The sequence below is a fragment of the Ptychodera flava genome, chromosome 8, assembly GCF_041260155.1.
Source record: "Ptychodera flava strain L36383 chromosome 8, AS_Pfla_20210202, whole genome shotgun sequence".
NCBI classification, from domain to species: domain Eukaryota; kingdom Metazoa; phylum Hemichordata; class Enteropneusta; family Ptychoderidae; genus Ptychodera; species Ptychodera flava.
The window spans coordinates 14,484,362-14,505,352 of record NC_091935.1 but is presented as its reverse complement, the minus strand read 5'-3'; the positions used below and the strand labels follow the sequence as shown (position 1 = coordinate 14,505,352).

At 37.5% G+C, this 20,991-nt stretch overlaps 1 protein-coding gene across 1 annotated transcript; it reads right to left on the bottom strand.

Annotated features, from left to right (window-relative positions):
• On the bottom strand, positions 1 to 11,250 carry LOC139138571 (uncharacterized). The gene is made up of 10 exons (XM_070707002.1): positions 10,595 to 11,250; positions 10,261 to 10,446; positions 8,636 to 9,493; positions 7,696 to 7,829; positions 6,970 to 7,088; positions 4,816 to 4,959; positions 3,974 to 4,119; positions 2,669 to 2,823; positions 2,108 to 2,249; positions 1 to 1,750 (listed from the first exon to the last, which is right to left on the bottom strand). Exons 1-10 carry the CDS (start codon positions 11,013 to 11,015, stop codon positions 1,557 to 1,559), a joined length of 2,499 nt encoding a protein of 832 aa, XP_070563103.1. The 5' UTR covers positions 11,016 to 11,250; the 3' UTR covers positions 1 to 1,556.
• Between the last annotated feature and the right edge of the window lie 9,741 nt (positions 11,251 to 20,991).

Here is a 20,991-nt window from a genome sequence, read left to right as displayed (position 1 = left end):
CTGTATCTGTATTATATAGTCATTACTTTTATTTCAGTTTGTGTAACTGTACAGTATTTCAATATCATAAATTACTAATCTAATAATATGCCAGTGGGTTGTAAATCAACATTCTCGGAAATCATCCTTCACTAATATTTCATCACATGATCACATGGATTAGTAGAAATTAAATAGGATTGTGTAACATAGAGTAGTTCAGTGTTGTACCCATACATCAAGTAATGCTACATAAGTCACATGGACACAAGACTGTCGGCATCTCTGCCTGCCAGATTCTTTCCATCCACACATGCATCACCTTTCACCACAGTCCGGATGGACTCTGCTCTCACATTTGATGCCCCATAGAGATATCAATAGCATTGCACAGAGACAAAAGGGAGTGATTGTAGAGGATGGTAGATATTGCATGCAAAACACAGGTTTAAATTCTTTTGTACTAAAAGATGGCTTTCCTACACCTAGAATAATTAAATTCTACTGCCAACTTGCCTACTCTTACCTTGCTAAACATTAAGAATTTAATCTATTACTATTACTGTAACAAAATGTCAACAAAATACATGTCAAGCCAATGCCCTCTGAGTTCTCAGAACTGTTTCAGCTTCCTAAATATTGACAGTGAAACTTGAAAGTTGCCTAGACATGCCATATGTGAATTTTTCTTTCCATGGGCTTATGGTATGCCATGTGACCATTAGCATATGATGCATTGTGGGTATTTTACCTATGTAATATATACATGGAGTAACAAAGTAGTTTCATTTCAATCATTTCTTAATGTTTGGCAGCTTGTACAAACTGAGGCCTGCTTTCTGCCTGATGAAGGAATGGGTAACACTCAATACTTGTTTAAAGAGGGAAATTGCATGAAAGTACATTTCAGTTCAAAAAAATGAGACAAAAAGCAATATTTCAATAAGTAAGTTTGAAATAAGAAAAAATGTTTCAATAATTAATATCATTTCAAAAATGGATATAAACAATATATACACTGTATGTATTTCTGATAACAAGTGAACTGTCAACACAGCCTGTTCATGAACATTGACAAATGCCCTGTTATTGGAAGAGGTTCAGAATATCCATGGAATATCAGATGACAAAACCACTCTTAAAAACATTAATTTTCCTAAATTTTTCTTTGCACAACAAGGAAGTTGATACCTGAGTTCTTAATGCATATTGTTTATAATGGAAATATAAAGCTAACTTTTTCTCAGTGATAAACAGACTCTGTAAACTAAATATAGAATCTTGTACCCCTTTTGCTGAAGCAAATTTTTGGCCATGCTGCACTGTTTTCTTCACTGCTTTTGAGACTGTACAACTCAGTGTCTTTTGCAGACCTGATCTATAGATATAGATACTTCAATTACATAACAGCAGACAAATGTAAAACAGAAATGTGGAAAAGGCCAGATATCACTGTCTAATGTACAAGATATCTTATACAGAAAAGGCACCAAATCATTTTGTGATTGTCAAAATCCTCAGAGTTCATAAGTTCTTTGATTTAGGAAAGATATGTAAATGAAAAACACAGATGGTATTTATTTGAAAAACGATCTTGCTCTGCCCTGCAGTGGTTTCCGTTCAGGTTGCATCCACTCAGCAAACAACGCCTCCATCTTCTTCCTGCTCTGTGCATTACCATTGTTGACAGTAGGCAGGATCTTCTCTGGCTTCAGAAACTGAACAAAACGCTTCAACTCCGAGTAACTACTGTGTTCACTGTAGGGCACCCCTGAACATAAAATGCAAATACATGAAAGGGTAAGTGAATCATGAGATTCACAAACCTTGAGATCTGAATTGTTTCCATGGATACATGCAAATGATTCACTTAGCATTCTCAAGCTTTCTATAATGGGTCTTCTTATTCTGTTTCCTAGACTACAATATGCCTGATGAGAAAATTGACTGCTGATGTGCAGCTGGCTGTCTCATTGGTTGATTGTCACTATTCACAGCAACTTAGGGAGTCTATTGTGTATAATTCAATGATAACGGTGAGAGTCAGCCAACCAATTGGATAATAGCTTCCAAGATGCTGCACATTAGCCCAAAATTTACTGAGGTATCACATGTATGGATGCCTTACCGTACACTGTTATCACGCCACTCTTGGTGGGCTTTATCTCTGACAAACTTGAACATCGCTCACTGTGGGTCCAGCCAGTCGGTTTGAAGGCAAGCACACTGTCATATTTGTGCTTGAACTTGTTGAGGTAAGCATAGAGGCTCTGAGGAGAGAGGTACATAAATGCTATAGTTAGCTTTATTCCTGTGAATAGTGGTCTTTTCAATCTTAATTTGTACTTTGTCATCCAGTGGTAAACATTGGAATGAAATCCAAAAGGTGGTTTTCCTCAGCTTATTGCAATACCTGACAATTTTATGAGAACATGTTGTTATAGCTTTTACTATCTGAATAAGAAAATGATGTGAACTGGCAGAACAGAATTGGAGAAACCTATCTTATATGACCTTGCTATGATGATATCAGAGTAAGAAAGGCAGAATTGGATTCCATATAAACATATATGTAAATATGTTTTATTTATTTATTTGTTTATTAATTTATTACTTATTTATTTATTTATATATTTATTTATTTATTATTTACTCATTCACACATTTTGCAAAAATGAAAAGTCCTTACCTTAGGATTGAGCTGTGACATCGTTATGACATGCAGGTTGGTATCATTACCATTCAATGTTAACAGGTTTTTGATGTGTTGGTCTTCAAGGCAATCCAGTATGGTCTTCTTTTCCCTGGTTACGCACACTTTACAATCTAATGCCTCGGCCACAGCTGTCAGTATAAAATAGTATTGAAAGCGCAATTTTCAAATCATGTTGCATATTTTAGCATTTGTTACAAAAGCGAGAGAAAATTTGAGTACAAAATTTCAGAGCTATTTCTGCTACAGACTGAAAGATTCAATAGTACACTATAGGGTACTCTGCAACCCTAACAACACATACCTGACTGGATTTTTCAGTCTACCGTAAAAACCCGATCAATTCGACCAGAAAAAAATAATTACGATTTCAAAATCGTCGATTTATTAGGAAATTAAAACTGCCGAAATAATTTAGTGGTCGAATTAATTGGAATGACGAGGATGAAATTTACGCGAGACATGTTTGCCATGTTGAGACTGCTTCAAAGCATGGACTGTGAAATTTTGTGAGGTCGACAAATTAGGTAACAAAAAACCTCAAACGCACCTAGGTGTCACATCAAAATCAAAGTGGCCGCGATTACAGACGGAGCGATCTGTGACACTGCCACCGGCCGCTCGAAGGACGACGCGTAAGTTGACATCATGTGCCAGCCATTGGAAATATATTGTAACTCCCAGACAGGCAGATGAGATAGTCTAATGGCGTTTGATGCATTGAAAGTTTGTAAAAATAATAAAAATGACATCACCGATCATAAGAACGTGGTGTTGAAGATAATATTTTTTAAGAGAAGACTATGATGACCATATTTCTGTAAGTGTAAGTCTAAGTGTTGTCTAACTTTGGAAAACCAACATCTGAAGATTTACTTCAACCAACACTTTTATATTTATTCTACTCTTATTATAAGATTAGTCGAATTTCTGGAAAGTAGGTGTACATTTTCGATGTCTGTGTATCATCTATACCGAAGTCATATCCGAAAAAGTATAATCAGATCGGTAATTCTGCTAAATTTAAATTATTACAAGTATTCCATAGTGGATCGATAATTAGATAAAAAATGTTATTTTTTACGTTACTGATGAATTCAAAACTTTTGTTGGCTTTTTTAAAAGCTAATGATTGGGTTTTTTTTCTACTCAACGCAGAGTGGTGTCCTTGGTATCTGTGAGTGTTACCATGCCTACATATGTGCATACAAATAGAGCTGAGCCTATAAAAACAATGAATGGATAAATAAACATGGAAAAAGTGATGACATGGAAACTTACCCAGAAATATTCTTTCCTTTCCAATAGAATATGAACCACACACAATGAGAGTTCTAGGGTTGGACATCACTGCTTTGACAGCGATAGATACTGCAAACTCTATGGTGTCATTTTGTGGAGGGAATTTGTACGCAGGATCACAATATCTGTAACAGTAATAGCAAAGTAACTTTAATATACAAATCACAAAAATAACGCCATAAAACTGTGAAACTTTCCGATGATGCACATACATGAACATGGTTGAAAGGAAGCTTCAAGGTCATTATCATTTAAAGGAATTCAGTTACATGCATTAAAGTAGGCTGTCATAATTTTTGTACAAGTATACAAATTTTTAGTGACCAAATATCTTTCACAGTTCAAGAAAGTTTTTTATTTAGTTTTTTATTTCAATAATTTGGTATCTTTATTTGCGCCAAAGGCCACCGGCCCACTGTGCCATACAAAATAACCACACTTTAAGTTTTTCTTTGCTATAGCATCTTTAACAAAATAATACCAGTATCTACCACAAAACCAAAAGAATCAGTGGGAAAAGGTCTGGATATTACTAAATCCACCTGCAGTGGAGCACGACTAAAGTTCTATTATTTATTAAATCAATATGAGGTATTAAAGAAATACATTTCAAGAGCCAATGTTCAGTGGCTCAGAAGGTTGTAGCTGACGAGTGTTTTAAAATGATTCATTAAAGAAAATCGTATAAGGCTAACAGAGCTAAATCCTTATGATACTTTGAACAGCAGCCTACAGTAGTTACGGACTTTCCAGAATTGCAAATTGAATTCAAATGACTCATATGGCAGTTTACACCATTCTGAAAGATGGTCACAACTCACGTTGTATCCAGGTAGAGCTGATGTATATGTTTACCCTTGAGTTCAGGGTATTCTTCCATGCTGGGATCTGCTCTGAAATCTCCAGTGTGCAGAATGTTTCTGCCATCAGCTAGAGTGAACAAGATCAAAACAGCACCTGGACAACTGTAATAAATGAGAAATACCACAACAGATTTAAAATTTCTTTTTCCTGATGAGGTGATAGATTGACAAAATAATGAGGTAAGTATTTGTGTAATATTCAGGAAATGGTCATGCATGTATTATGACTGAAAATTTGGACAGTCTTTCCTTTTGAAACATCAAATCTTCAATTTGTCCTGTTTTTAATATCATAATTAGATATCTGTTTGCGAGCTAGAGTACAAGTAATGACTGCAAAGGTCTGCAAATTGAACATTATAATTACAACATTTTTTTATTTTACTGTGCTGTATCTGATATTTATAAGTAACATTCATTAGTAACATAACAAACATCAACAGTGCTACATACATATCGCTGACACCATGTCTTAACATTCTCTTACTTCATAACCATTCTTTAGAAAATAAAGAATGACTCTTTTGGTCAACAGATAATTTATTTTATCTTAGACACGACGTGAAGGGAGAGTATTTGAATGATCATATATCTTACAGAGACATCACCATCAGTACAAACACATCATCTGAATCATCTCTGTATGAAGTAATGATCAGATGAGTATTACCCCCGGTATATTGCCATGCCCTGTCCATTGCATTTTAATTGGTCGAGTTGAACCACCAGACTGCCCACAAATACACAGTAATGGTTTGTTTTCACGCCCGTGAATATGAATAATATAGGGTTATTCACAAAATACGGCCCTGTATGGACGAGGGCTCAGTGATTGACGTATTGGACGAGCCGAAGGCAAGTCCAATACGTCACTCACTGAGCCGAGTCCATACAGGGCCGTATTTTGTGTATAACCCTATTATTATACATCTACCTTCATTAATCGTCCGTATAAACTATTTCTATGGTAAATTGAGGGATGTGGCACGCTTGATATGAGTGAAACGCGCGCGATTACTGCTCCGCGCCGTACAAGTCCCTTGCGTTGGCACGAAGCCAATTAATTTTTAGTGCAGTACAAGCAAACTTCGCTGAATGTTTTCAATTTTATTAGTTTTTTAAAATAAAAATCAATTGCATTTAGACTCAGTTTTGTGTTTAGCGTGTTTCAAACCTATACTACGAATACATTTTGGTGGAAGTTGTTATTATGTCTATAACTCACCGTAAAATAGTTTGTTTACATCCGATAATCGCTAGGTCAAAGGTCAAACAGGCGCGTCGCGCGTCTCCCGTATTCGGGACTCCACGTACTATACAAAATACGGAAAGTTATTGGACAGTCAAACTCCCATAGGTTACGGCAGTAGGTGTATAATAATATCGTAAACACAGTAACTTTAAGGCTAAAATGAAAATTGTGATTTTACAAAGATCATAATCAACCACAAAATAAAATGGAGCATTTGTGGGCGAAGTTTAGATGCTTTTTTTCAACAAAAATCTCCGGATTTGCAAAATTTTTGCAGCGGGCACTACTCACTGACAGGTTCTGGGGTCCCATTGTCATTTGCATGGGAAATTTTCGTTGATAATATAATTGAAATAACAGACTCCGCGCTGACCATTAACGTTTATTTATTGGCGCAGGCGAGAGGAAAGTCAAATTAACGGGCTCAGTAAGCCTCGCCCGTTAATTTTTGGCTTTCCTCTCGCCCATGCCCATAAATTATCGTAATGGTCAGCGCTTATTTCTATATTAACCCTTTCTTATTGGGCCAGTCAACAGCCCTCCTGCAAAGTCAGTGAAAAACAGTATTGAGCCCAAACCAATTTAAACCAACTTGGCATGTCTAACATACAAGAATGTAACATACTTGTGTTAAGATGGCAGTTTGAGCCGCTTAAAAAACAACCTAAACATGGTGTATGTCACTGGACTTGGCTGGCCATTATGTGGACATATTACTGAATTTCACTGAATTGAAGTACTCTCCTATCATTACTGAATTCCACTCACTATGGTCTCTGAATGCTAGCTTCTGAGCACCCTAAATATCACTGTAATTTTCACTGGTTTGGATAAGATTGAACAGTATACACTGTACTTACTGATTAGCCTCCAGCAAAGTGACTTGTACACCTTCCACTTGACAGGAAACATTCAAAGGCAAACAATGGACATACTCTGCCGCAACTTTGATCTTGGACTTCACAAGGTTACCAGTCACCTACACATACAATCAATTCACAAAACAAAGTGTTCATAGTAATTATTACTGGCCAATTGTAATGTTCCTTTGATAACATTGAAAATTACAAACTGAGCAAGTTATATTCAAGACTAAAAAAAATTACTTCTCAATGTGACAGGGAAGTAAGAGAATGCCTTCATGTGCTTTATTTCATCATTGTAGCAGTATCTGTTTTGCTTGTATAACACAAAAGACTACCAGAGTAAATGTGAATTAATCTTTAATTTTAGACAGACGTCAAGAATGCTTTTTTCTTTTACTGAATTAACTCTTTAAACCCTGCACTTATGACTACAGTATACAATGCAATTTATCCGTGGCAACTACCTGGTACTTCTCCATACCAAATTCAAATGTGTAGAGTATTGTCACAGTTTGATGTGCAACATCATTGTTCTCCTTGAGTCAAGAAAATCTTTAATGTTATATGTATGGGTAAAGCTGAATCAAAGAAATTTCCAGACATTTTGTGAAATCTTTAACATTTTAGTGGTACATGCTACTCCAAATTCTGTATTATACCCTCACCACTAAATGATAGATGTTTTTTGTTATTGTCTGAACGGAAGGATGATTTCTTTACCTTACTGCAGTAGATTGGATTCTTGAAGTGTTTGGTGAGACCTCCATAATGGTCATAATGGAAATGAGACAGGAAGTAGGCTTTGCAGTCAGCTATGTCACCATATCGAAATGCATCCACTGTAAATGGAGTTCCTGACCACAAGAAGAAGAGAGTGACACGTCAAGCTGGTTGCTTAAGGGCAGGTCACTACAACCATTTCTATCTTTTCAACAAGTTTGTTCAATGAATCAAGCATAATTGCCTGTGTATGAGTGATATGTGTTATTGCTGTTAAACCTTGAAGTTATATCCAGACATTAAGTTGTCTATAATAGCACACTGACCATATACCGACTGATGTTTACAAGCTGAATACTAGGTATTATACATGTACATGCATGTGTAGACAAGGAATATGTGACTGAAACATGGAATAAATATTCTGACATTTTTTAACATGTTACAGTTACTGGCAGATTTAAGTAAGTTACCGGAGTTATATCAGTGTACAAAACCCAGCAAAACATATCTCTGCATCATTTTCACCTTTATACCATGAATGGTAGAAACTCCTGCAAAAAGTACCCTACGTGATGTTCAGTGACCATGTCTAAGTCAATAAGATGTGTCTCTGATAACAACAAAATGTTATGTTCTGGTCAGAGAAGCTGACAAGTGGCTGAATTGGACGATTTTTAACAGTTTTGAAGTTTTCTCACGGAAGACAGAAAAACGTTCAATGACAAAGGTTCTAGTTCATGATCACGACCGAAGTATAGTCCAAAGCATGCATTTACATTGTATGAGTCTATTTTGATATTTTTATGTATAGACAAAACTCAGTAAACACTTATATTCACCCCTAGTCTAAAGATGTTAAACTGCTCAAACTCTTTACATTAATATTGGAGTTTCCAAGACAAATGAGTCACCAAAACATTATTACTGATATACCAACCTGGAATTTTTTTGTAAAATGGACAGTTTTTCTTTGAATAGAATGACCTGCTATTTGAACTTGACCCTTGATTACTGTTATCATTTCTCTTCCACTTTGAGGAATAGCTAGCTTCATTTACATTCCACTTTGTCTTCCTATCAGTAGACTGTGATGAATCAATCTGTTTTATCGTACTTTGAGGTTTGGGCTTCACCTTGGTACAACCTCCCTTTGGTTTGAAGAATGAGGTAATGTTGGTCTGATGAGCATTCAATGGACTCCGTGACAACTTGTTACCAAAAGCTGTATTGTTTGCCTCGGTGGAAACGTCATCTTTATCCTCTGATTCAAAACTGTAAGTCTCATCTGATTTTCTATCCACCATGTCAGTCTTGTTAGTACTTTGTCCATGGCCATCAGTATAACTTTTTGAATCTAACGATTGGGATTCTGTTTCGGGTTCGACTTCTGAACAAACTGACAAAATATCATCAATGTCCACATCCTCCTCCACTCCTTCATAGTTGACGTCTTCATGTTGATTTGTTTCAGGAAGTTCAACAGTCTCCTGAGTAAATGCCTTGGTTTCTTGAGTGTCATCCTTGCCTGCATTAAGATCTCTTGTAGGTCCATCATCTAACCCATGAAAAGTCTTACTGGCACATGAACTTCTTGGACAGTTCTCATCCACATTTGTTGATGCTCTTTGTGGTGGCATGCACTCTACATCACTTTTAGGCCAGGCTTCTAAAGGAGCAAAGATGTCCTCATCACTGTCATGCACATCTGATTTATTGTCCTCAGGATCATCGTCTGGTTCACACTTCTCAGAGACATTCTGGAAGAAGAGTCTCCTTGCGGATTTGGAGTTACCTCCTGAGAAGCAAATAGTTCAGAAAACATGCTTTTACACTTTGACACTGGAAAATGTTTCAGCAAATGTCTTCAACAGCGACTACAGTAAATTACTTAAACCCAGAGACTTGTGATAATCTCAAAGTAAATCAGATCTTGTAAAATTGTTCTTTTCTGAATCAGTCACGTGAACACCCTAAAACAGAAAAAATGCTGTATTACACTAGCAAGATTAATTCTTAAACAATTTCAGAAATAAATGCCTTTGAACAAATGAATGCCACCTGAACCTGGAAGTAACTATATCATCAGAGATTGATAGTTCCATGGTTCAAATAATTTAAAACAAATAAAATTCACAATGTCCGACTGTCAGCAATTGTAGGACAGAATTGGATCTGCCTATTATTCCTTTGAAAATATCATAAAGAAGATTTATCATGTTAAAGTGCCACTGGACAGTGAACAGTTCAAGACACATAAAAGCTTGAAGCCTACTATATAATTCCACACCAATGATAGTTTCATAATGTTTAAAGTTCCTAAGACTACATCTCACACTGAACTCACTATTTGGATGACATTTATTACAGTTGAGGCCATTATTTTTTGTTTGGGCAAGTTGGTAATTACCCAGTAATTTACCTAGACAATAGAATAATGGCTTCAGTAATCTTTCTGATACCAGGGAGGTAAGATAGGAAACATTTCAATATGAACATTTCATACTATGGATAGTTGAGATAATGATATAGAGATACGAATTGTTCCTAACATCTTACCATGACCATTATCACGGGTGACATCTACAGTACTTGCACTCTCAGTCATGTCTGAGCCATTACACTGCTCAATGGAGAACTCTGGTACATTGCCAACATCTTGTCCCGCTCTGTGTGCAGCTAATATATAGTGACTGAAGTGACTGTAGTGACTTGGAAAAGCTGAGCTACAAAGCAGCCCATCTGGACATTCTGTGAAAGGATCAGTAGCCAGGAGTTATGAAAACAGAAGAGTCGATAGACTTTAGAAAGCTGGAATAGCATCAATTATACCATGGAGGTAGTAGAGATCTCTACTACCTCCATGATTATACCAAGGTTATTTTGCAACAGTACTAACCTTTGTTGCAGTTGCTGACTTTATCCAAACAGTCGGTTACATGCCAACCTGGAGACTTTCCAATCAGAATACTGAAAGGCATTTGACAATTGGGACAATATCCCTCATTCGTCTTTTTATTTGGCGTTGTGGTACTGTCATCAAGTGTTTTGGCAAGGGAGGATGTCACGGCACTACCGTTAGTACCGGAGGCAGGCGTTCCAGTCAACGGTTGTTTCTTCTTAGAGTGCTTGGTTTTCATATGTGACCCCGAAAGTTTCACACCCTGGCTGACTTTTCTTCTCCCTTTCGTGGCACTGCCCACTTCTTTCCTTGCTCGTTTGCTAGGCTTCCGACCAGACGCATTTGAAGAGGAACTGCTGTTAACCCGTCGAGATCGTTTGAGAGATGTATACTCCCATATCTCGCTCTCGGAATCCATTCTTACACAAGCTACAGTACAGTAACACCAAAATCCAAAGAAGAAACGAGCGTTTTACTGTTCTGACCTTCAGCCTAAAATGCACTGACGGATACTCACTTTGCGTAATTCAACCACGGTGTACATCTGGTTGATCATCCCCACTGTAACTTCATTTAGCGCGCCCCATCAGCTCTGATCTCGCTCGACATTTGATATTTTGCGATTCGTCGACCGCGTCGGCGCTGTTCTGAATAGTGTGTTGTTAACAGAACGTCGCTCGTCAAATTTTCAAACAAAAGTAGGCTTTTTCTTTTATATGGCATTTTGATTATCCAGTTCATAAATATGTGTAAATTACCTTTATTTAGATCATAAATTGAACATATCGACTTGATATATTCTCTGTCATATTCTCGAAGGCACTCTGTAAGTTTGTACTAGGAATAGTGTGCTATGTTTCCTTCTGATAGAGGGCGCCAGGGACATCGGGCGATGATCGATGAATCACACATGCACAGTTGTAGGCTGCACGGATACAACTTCTACTATCTGAGACACCTACGGGGCTACAGAATGCTATAAATTCAATAGGGCAGTATTGTGAAAAATGGCATTTAGGCATAAACATTCTCAAATCAAAATCATGGTTTTCAACAAACCGGGGAAAATTTTCAACAAATTTAAATTTACCATACATGGTAATGAGTTGGAAAATGTGTCAACATACACTTACCTTGGCATAAAGTTAAATATTACAGGAAAACTAAACAGAGCACAAATTGATTTGAAAACAGAGCTATGAAGGCATGTTTTAAATTGAGACAGTTACTCTTTGCAGAGTCAAATATTCCAATTACGGTCCATTTACAAATGTTTGATGCCATGATAAAACCTATTCTGCTATACTGTACAGAAGTATGGACTGCGGACATATGCACAAATGCAAAAACCATACTCACAAACTTTTCAAACACAATTGAAAAGTTGCACATTAAATTTTGCAAGCACATACTTAAAGTGAATAACAAAGCACCCAACATAGCATGTTTAATGGAACTGGGTAGATATCCTCTAATTGTTCAAGCATAACACAAATGGTCAAATATCGGTTAAAAATAAGTAAGAAAGCAGATACAACACTGACTCGTGAGGCTTATGATCTGGGTTGTCAACTGGACAATGCACATACAGATAATTGGGTGTCAGGAATTAAACAATCGTTGCTGCTCGTAAATATTGGAGATGCCATGAATGTAAAGATAGAAAATGACAAACAGTTAAAACTAATTTCAATGTAAAAGTTAAACAGCTATTTGAAAAATGTGCATTTGAATTGATTCATGATGATACCAGACAAGGGCACCATAAAAATAAACTTCGCACATACAGAGAGTTGAAAAAAGATTTCTCTCTCGAAAGCTACCTTCATGTTATAAAAAACCAAGATAACAGATCAGCCCTGTGCAAGTTACGCATTAGTGCACACATACTACACATAGAAACAGGTAGTTATAGACCTTGATGTCATAGACAGAGCATGCCCAATTTGCCAAAACAAACAAGTAGAAGATGAGATACATTTTCTTTTTCATTGCAAAGGATACACAGACATTAGACATGATTTTTTCAGTAAACTAAACATTTGTAAAAACGCATTCAGAGGCACACAAGACCTTGTAAGCATCTTTTCAAGGACAGATAAAGCATCACTATGTGAATTGGGAAAATACATACATACATGTTTTAAACTCAGACAAGACAAATGAAAAGACAAAGTAAACTATTTATGAACCTTTAATATGTTGACCTCATGTATAGATATTTATATTTATATATATATTATATATACTCTTTCATTGTTGTTTTTGCAAAACCTTTATTGTACTTTATGATCAAGATCCCAACTGGGATACGATTTCAATAAAGGCTTACTTTTACAACAGTCAGTTGTGGGGGGGGGGGGGGGGGCGACTCATCCCCGATATGGGTACAGATGCATCCTTGACAGTTTGAACTACAAAGCACATACAATTTTCTTTAAAGTTAGGGTTCTTATTAGTATACATTTCGCCCAAAATACTGGTGTCAAAACTGCAGTTTCTTCAAAATGAAGGTCAAAAGGTGGGCGGAAAAACTTAAACTGGTAAAAAAGTCTACATCTTTATATCAGAATTCCCAAATGGTGAAAGGTCTAAATGATGATAAAAGAGGGAACAAAACCGCGGTACATGCATGTATACCTCCTATTGTACCCCCCCTCCGATGCCACAATCCTCTGCACGCCGGCGCAGGGGAGAGGGGGGGCGCTAGGGCCTATAACTGCACTCAGTGTGGCAGTTTTCGGACGACCTCAGTTTTCGGACATTTAATGACATGCTGTTCGTTGTACTCACTTCGCTCCGTATTGATAGCGTTTTACAAGTCATTTGTCCGCATATAAGTCAGGTGATGCTGCTGTCCCGTTTTTGATTTTTTTTTTTGGGGGGGGGGGGGGGGTAGAAGCTATTTAGGGCGCTACAAACTTGGCGAAGTTAGCTAGACCGTACTATACAAGGTGCCGAAAGCAACACACGGAGACAACCCATGTGTCCGGTAGGTAAGCGCCACACGCGTCGAAACATTGTTGAGTCGTCCATGGATTAAACGTAACTAATTATCACGAAATATTTAGGCCTATATGCAGTTTTCTGAACACATCGAAATTGAAAATCGGGGTTTTGAAGTTTCAAATTATCAATACATGTATTTAGTCCATAATCACATTCAAAATATGACGTCCGATTACTGCGATAGCAGTCCGATTTATACTACGCACTCAACATGGGGTCAAAATTTTGCAACTTTGACCCCCTTCATACCATTTATGTCTTATTAACAGTTTGAGAACAAACACAATAAAGTTTCGAAAGGTATGGTAATAAGATTTCGTAGTGCTCGTCATTTATGAAACGACCATGGGCGAAATTCACTACCAGTGTACCCTGTCCGAAAACTGTCACACTGAGTGTACGTCATCCCGACTATTTAATCTCACAGTTCGGCAATTGTAGGCCTAGTCGTATTGTGTAAGAATTATTTAGAATTATCAAATATGCTGAATTTACCATTACAATTTTGAAGTCAGTGGCACCGTACACTCTATTAAAAAAAAGTGTTTCAACATAAAACGTTCAGACAGCTGCGACAGTAAAGCTTTACATGTACATAACTGCCAACGCTCCGGCGGTGGAGGGATCATGCATGTAAGCAAAGACCTGCCAGAGGACTAAGAAACTCGTAAAGAATCGTGGAAAAGCTTTGTGTTATTTCTATTCCTTGCATCCCTAACAGCACATATAGCTACGAAAACAAGCTTATCAGCAAAGTGTTTCAAGCTACTTATTTGTGTGTTGTTGACCGATGTCACTTGATGCGATTTGCCAAAGACTGCACACTTTTTCTGTATTCTGACCTGTGCTAGATTGCCCACTCAGACCATCAACGTTTCATTTAAATAAAAAATACATATATAAACAACGGTAGTCACGCAAATGCGGTCTTTATTAATTATTTTACAATGTATAAATCAAAATGAGCTCTACCTGTAAGTGTATCAATCATCTGTTTCTCCATATGAGCTCAATGAGACATACATTTGCAAGTGTTTTGGCTACCGAGTTACAGCACATAAACAAGACACTAGATAATTTGATAACGAGATTAAATTTTCCTGTGCACTGGAGCTAATCACATAATGTTGGCAACACAGACATGTAATCACTCACACACTTCAGTGGCAATTTCCTGTTTCCGGTTTCCAGGTGACTGGAGACGTGCACACCTCCAGTCTGTGGCAGGTAGTCAGAGTTGAGTCTTTACCGAATTCTAACGGTTGCATTATTGCTTTCACACGAGTATAGTGCTAATTGTGAAGAAACATGAAAGGGTTGTTGCTGTCTCTTAATATTTTCACCATTTTTTTGTTCCAGAAAGCAAATGCAATGTCTCTGTAACTTATGCACATGTGGACTATAGCCGTGCGAACAGAAGACATGATCGTCTGTGATATATATGTTATTGTTGGCATGTAATGGATTCCATTCTGTACTAAAATTCAGTTTCTTTTACAATAACTCTGGACATTATATTGAAACATGTGATAACCTGGATACTAGTAATTTCACCGTAATGAAGTAGAACAAGAAACTTTATTTTTTTCTGAGAGAATAAAAGTACTGTAAAATGCATAAAAATCGCTGGAAGTGGCGCTTCAAAGGTATTTCACTTCTATTTAATGCAGTGTGCGAAATTAAGAGAAAATAGCTTCAGGTCATAAGGACCTGCTCCAAGCCAAAGCTTCAGGTCCTTACAGAAAACTGCCGGTCCTCAGTAAATGCAGTTGCTAACGACCTGTATTACCATTAAAGTCAACACTCTCTACACCAATACTATGCTTTTGAATGTTGTAATCTTTGATTTTCCATGTCCTTTTATTAATAGAGTCAGCAAGTATTCACTCCAAAGGAATATTATCAATCACAATATTTTATTACAGAAACTGTCCTGTTATGGTTTAGCAGAAACTGTTGTTGCCTGGTTTACGTCTTACCTTTCTAATCGCCAGCAATTAGTCAGTTATCTAGGTTGTTCATCAGAGAAACATAATATTACAGCTGGCGTCCCACAAGGGTCAATCCTAGGTCCGTTGTTATTTTTGCTTTTTATTAATGATTTATCATTATGTGCCGATACTTCAACTTTACACATGTATGCAGATGATCAAAATTTACTGGCAAGTGGAAAATCTATTAATGATGTTATTGAAAAAATGAATAATTCAGTTTTGCCAATTTCCAATTGGATAACGGCAAATTCAATGCGCATTAATGTCAACAAAACAAAGTATCTTCTGGTAACGACTTCTCACAAGTTGAATTGTTTAAAAGATTCAAACCAATCGTTGTCTATTTGTATTAATGAAACTGAAATTTCTCGTAGCAATCACGGAAAAATATTAGGAGTAACTATTGATAAATGCTTATCATGGAACGACCATATAGAATTTCTTTGTAAGACTCTTAGTAAGAGAATAAGTCTTTTTGTAAGATTACGTCCTTTTATTCCGATGAACCATCGTCTTGTTTTGTATAATGGATTAATTCAGAGCACAATTGACTATTGTTGTGTTGTATGGGGAAATACCATAGCAATAAATCTTGACAAAATTTTCGTATTACAAAAGACAGCGTTACGTATTCTGTTTGAATTGCCTAATGATTACCCTTCAGTCAGTTTGTTTTCTTCGTTAAATGTCATGTCTGTTAGACAAAGAATTGTATACTTTATGGCAATGTTAACTTTCAGGTGTATGACTGGCAGTGCTCCACATTATCTGTCGAATTTATTTGTATTTCAGAGTAATGTCCATTATTATCAAACGCGCTCGGTTTCTTTACAGGATTGTTATATTCCGAAATCTGCTTTGAATATTGGACAACGGAGTTTTCATTATCGTGCAACTAAATTATGGAATTCACTGCCAAATGATATTAGATTAGCTTCGACTATTGGAAATTTCAAGGTGCTTCTGAAAGAATATATAACAAAGAACATTCCGCTGTAATCTTATTTATTTATTTTTGCCAGTTTTGTGACTTGTTAATTATCGAGCCCCGGTGAAAATTACTCATTTGAGTAACTCGGACGCTCATTAAAAGTGTAAATAAATAAATAAATAAATAAATAAATAAATAAATAAATAAATTATTTACATAGATAGCAGAATAGTGTAAGTGAATGGTCATGAATCATTCAACTACATGATCTGGAATCTGAAAAGATCACAGCCCTTATCTTCCTCACTGTCATGCGCATGGATTTATCAATTGTACACTACACTAGGGCATGTGATAGTGTGATTTTGAAATGTTTGGCGAGCTGAAAATCTTTTCTGAAATTAGCCAACACGAGTGGTAGAAGAGTGAGTGAATAGCTTAATTAGTACCCTGAAAACAGTCATGAGTAAGGGGAGTGTATGAATAAATTTTTTATGTAAACATTGATCACTACATCCTTTTATTACAATGTAAAACAGAAGGGAAAAAATAACTGGTTTGTATTTTGATATGACGTATGGATTACTTAAGTTCAACATTTTTCAAAAAATAAATATGCTTAAATATGGCCTCTGTTGCATTCATAAAGAAACAGATGAAGTTATACTTTTAATCAAAGGGACAATTATCGTAACTTTTTCTAGATTGTTTTTTCATACAAGTATTTTCATTAAAATAGTATACGGTATACATATTAGATAAATTGACATTAAGACAAAAATCTACTACGAGAACAGTGCTGTCGACTAAACATATTTGGTTTTGAACATGGAGGTATTTTTTTTAGCTCCATGGTTTTGAACTACATGTACGCCCGATATAAGGACTAGATGTTACACGACAGCGCAATTGTGCTACCTGCAGTCGACATGCAAGTTTACGTTTCGCTGCGTTTGTTTGTGGACCGCTAGAACATTTTGCTTGCTCGTTGGTCTTCAACCCAAAGTTCACAAGGCCGACTGTTGTACATTTTATAAAACAAAGCGGCCTTGTCGTAACAGTTTTGTCGAGTTGCACGATCCGTCTTGTATACTCACTCTCAGAGGCCGAGAGTAGGGGCTTCAAATTGTTTCGATGTATACCGTTTTACGACTGGCGTGCAAAACTCACCGTCATCCTGGGCTAGTAGCCTTAATGTCGCAAAAATTGCGTCTTTTAAGATTTTACGGTATCATTAACTGATCGTGTCGCGATGTTTTTCAGCACTATCGAGTGTCTGTTAAACTTTTCAGAGTCATTTTAATAACTTTATAAAGCTTTCAAAGGGCGATGAGACCCAGCAATCGCTCAGGCAAAACTTTTCGATCAGAAATTATGCATTCATTTCCGCGAGTGACGTGTGCCGTTCATGTTGTCTGCAATTTCTATACGCTCGATCTCGATAGCAAAATGAGATTTGTCATGTGTATTTTTCCAATGAAATCTTGCTGCAGCAGCATATTAAACTCCTCTATGAACCGTTTGTTTTGCTTCAAAAGGTAGTTCATTACGTCTGTACACGCCTACAATCATTTAAGTCCTTCAACTCTGAGAATTTTTTTTTCTGAAAACCCTTGAAACCGAAAAGTTGAAGTGTGGAACTAGTGAAGTGATACTGGGTGTTGTCGTCATATAACACCGATATGCTAACATTACCAGGGGTACACTCACTAGACGAGTATTATTATAATATTATATCGCATTGTTGCACCAATCAATCCATTCCATTGCTAGAATCTGCATGCACGGACGTAATTCATACTGATCTGAATATAATTAGCTGCACTGTGCTTTGCGCGCCGATCGCAGGGATTAGACTATTAGTAAATGTAAAATGTCGCAAAATAAAAAATTACTATGTTGCGACATTGTCAACCCCCTCCCTGTCTGGCCTACCGTAGCAAATTCCCTACTACCAGGAAACGAAGTGCGATCAACCCTGTTGCCCCGCACTCCCTCGGTGGAAAATATAAATAGGTGCATGGCATTCAAGTCTGAATTACATTATTCAAAGTCAGTCATCATCTGCATCTGTTACAGGTCTTGACGGAGAAATTTTAATTATTTATTCCAAATTCCAGTCGGTCATAAGGACCGACATGTTGCTGAAAACTTTCGGCCCGAAGAGAAATCTGTCGGTCTCGGACCGTCGGACCGACGTTAATTTCGCACACTGATTTAATGCATGCCATTCCTCTTGAGTAGGTGCTAGTATTTAATATCATTATCTGCTGATACCGAAAAGGTACTCAATTTTTCGTTTGTTTCTAGATTCTGCATATTCATTACCGTGTACGTACCCGTACTGTAAACTTTCCGTGTCACCATAATCACAGTGTGTATTGCATTAGCACTTGAGTAGATGTGATGTTACATGGCTACAGAAAAATCCAACATGCGGTTTTCTCAGTAATATATAAACAGCTATACACAACTCCGCTAAGATAGTAACTGTAAGCCGTTAGATCTTGGAGTGAGTTTGTCGTTTCATAAAAGAATAACCTGGTATGATCGTATCTTACATATTTCACCGTGATTCAATGTCAGCCGTGCGATCGTCTCTTGTGGTAATTCTTTTGAGTTCAACTTACTTGCACGTTCAGTTTGTATATATTTGCTGATGCTCTTCCAAGTAAAACGTTGTTTCCCTTTTGTCAAAACTCGCTCATGATACATGAATTCATGTCTTGTTGAAACTGCGCTTCGCTCAGGAATTACCAAGTGTTGATCGGTGGGAGAAGAAGAAATTTTAAGTTGCATAAGCTTTGTCCTTACTTTGTATATGCCTACTCGGTCATGTAATGAATGTTCATCAGTTGTTTCAGAATTCAGTTCATTCTCTGATCATTTTCATGTGGAAATACTATTCATGATATATTCCGTACACAGTAGCAACGGCGTACAGAGATACGTTGTGGAAGGTCCCAGATACAAACTTATCAACCTCTGTATCCAACAGACAGCGACTTGCTATGGCAACATCTTGGCTTCTGATCTCCCCCATTGTCACGACGCATATTATCTTGAACCGACTGATACTGAGACGTTTTACCCTGGCTTTGATCAGATCAGCCAGCGTCTTGGTTTTCCCTGCGATCAGGTCGACGTCGTAGGCACAGTCTTTCAGATTCTGTTCCAAAGACAGTTCGATGATTCTCTTCACCGTGTCTTCCGGGAACGCCCTTTGGGGACCCAGCTGGTATGTTTGTGGTGTAGGTTCCGATACCTGACGGACAAGCGATCGCTGCTTCAAGTAAGTGTCGCGAGAGAGGTGGCTGAAGCGGGTGATCGTGGAAGTGGTATCGGAATCGCCACCGCTACGGAAACTAGTGTTCCACGTGAAGGACCTGTTTCGAGATAGAAGGCGTCCGAGGACTGAAATGACACCCAAAGTTGATCTCGCATTCCCCGTGACTTGGTTGAAGTCTGATACTGAAGATGCGTCTTGTTGTCGACTGCTTGCGACGCTACCTGGACCACCTCTCGACTTAACCTGCGACTGTTTTATACTTGCCCCGTCCGCTGTTCTAGCTCTTCTTTCCATTTTGAGTCCTCGCCTTCTCTCAACTTCAAATCTCCGCGATGTGGTCACACCTGTTGCCTTTCTTTCTCAGATTAATAAATCGCATAACTATGTTCGACAGAAGCGCCCCGGTGCTGCCAATCAACCAGTGTGCAGGGACACCCTTCCGAACTATTCGCAAGTTTATGTTGTGCAAAGCGTTGCCAGGCAGAGTTTGACTTTATCCAGTCTCACCTTGATGTGATAACAGCTTGAGATTTCGTAATAGATTGTAAAGATATTAGCGCACGATAATAGCTATGATATTTACCTCTGCTAAGATCATATCAATGTCAAAGTCCAAGTAAGGCGAAGTTGTTGTTGGTCCATCACACTGACAACCCAATCACCACGAAGTTCAGAGCCCTGTGTCAATTCTTACGCTCAAGGGCGTGCTTGTACCGTATGAGCAGGTGTAATATTTGTATATATGCCCGATAGCTTAGAGTCTTTAGACTCGCTGTCCTCGCCAACAGATAAACAAACACTTCGGATGAAAAATTTTACGAAGGAATTTTACCACTGCATTTTATTGATTGCCCCAAGATATTCTTGTAGAAGTATACGAAAATTTCTTCGGACATCAACAATTCCATCACTGATTTCTCCCCCCCCCCCCCTTCCCGGTCGTTCGTTTTTAAAGGAGTTCTACCCTATGATTGTCCCCTCCCCATGAAAGCGAACATCAAAGCATCTCCATCAATGAGAAATAAGACTTGGAACTGGCTGCCTTTTTACTTCGAGACACTCAAATATGACGTCACATTTGACCATAACACGTCATCACTTTATGAATACAAATATGTACATAATGATGGAAGGACTGCACATTGTGATGCCATTACGATAACACTTCTGA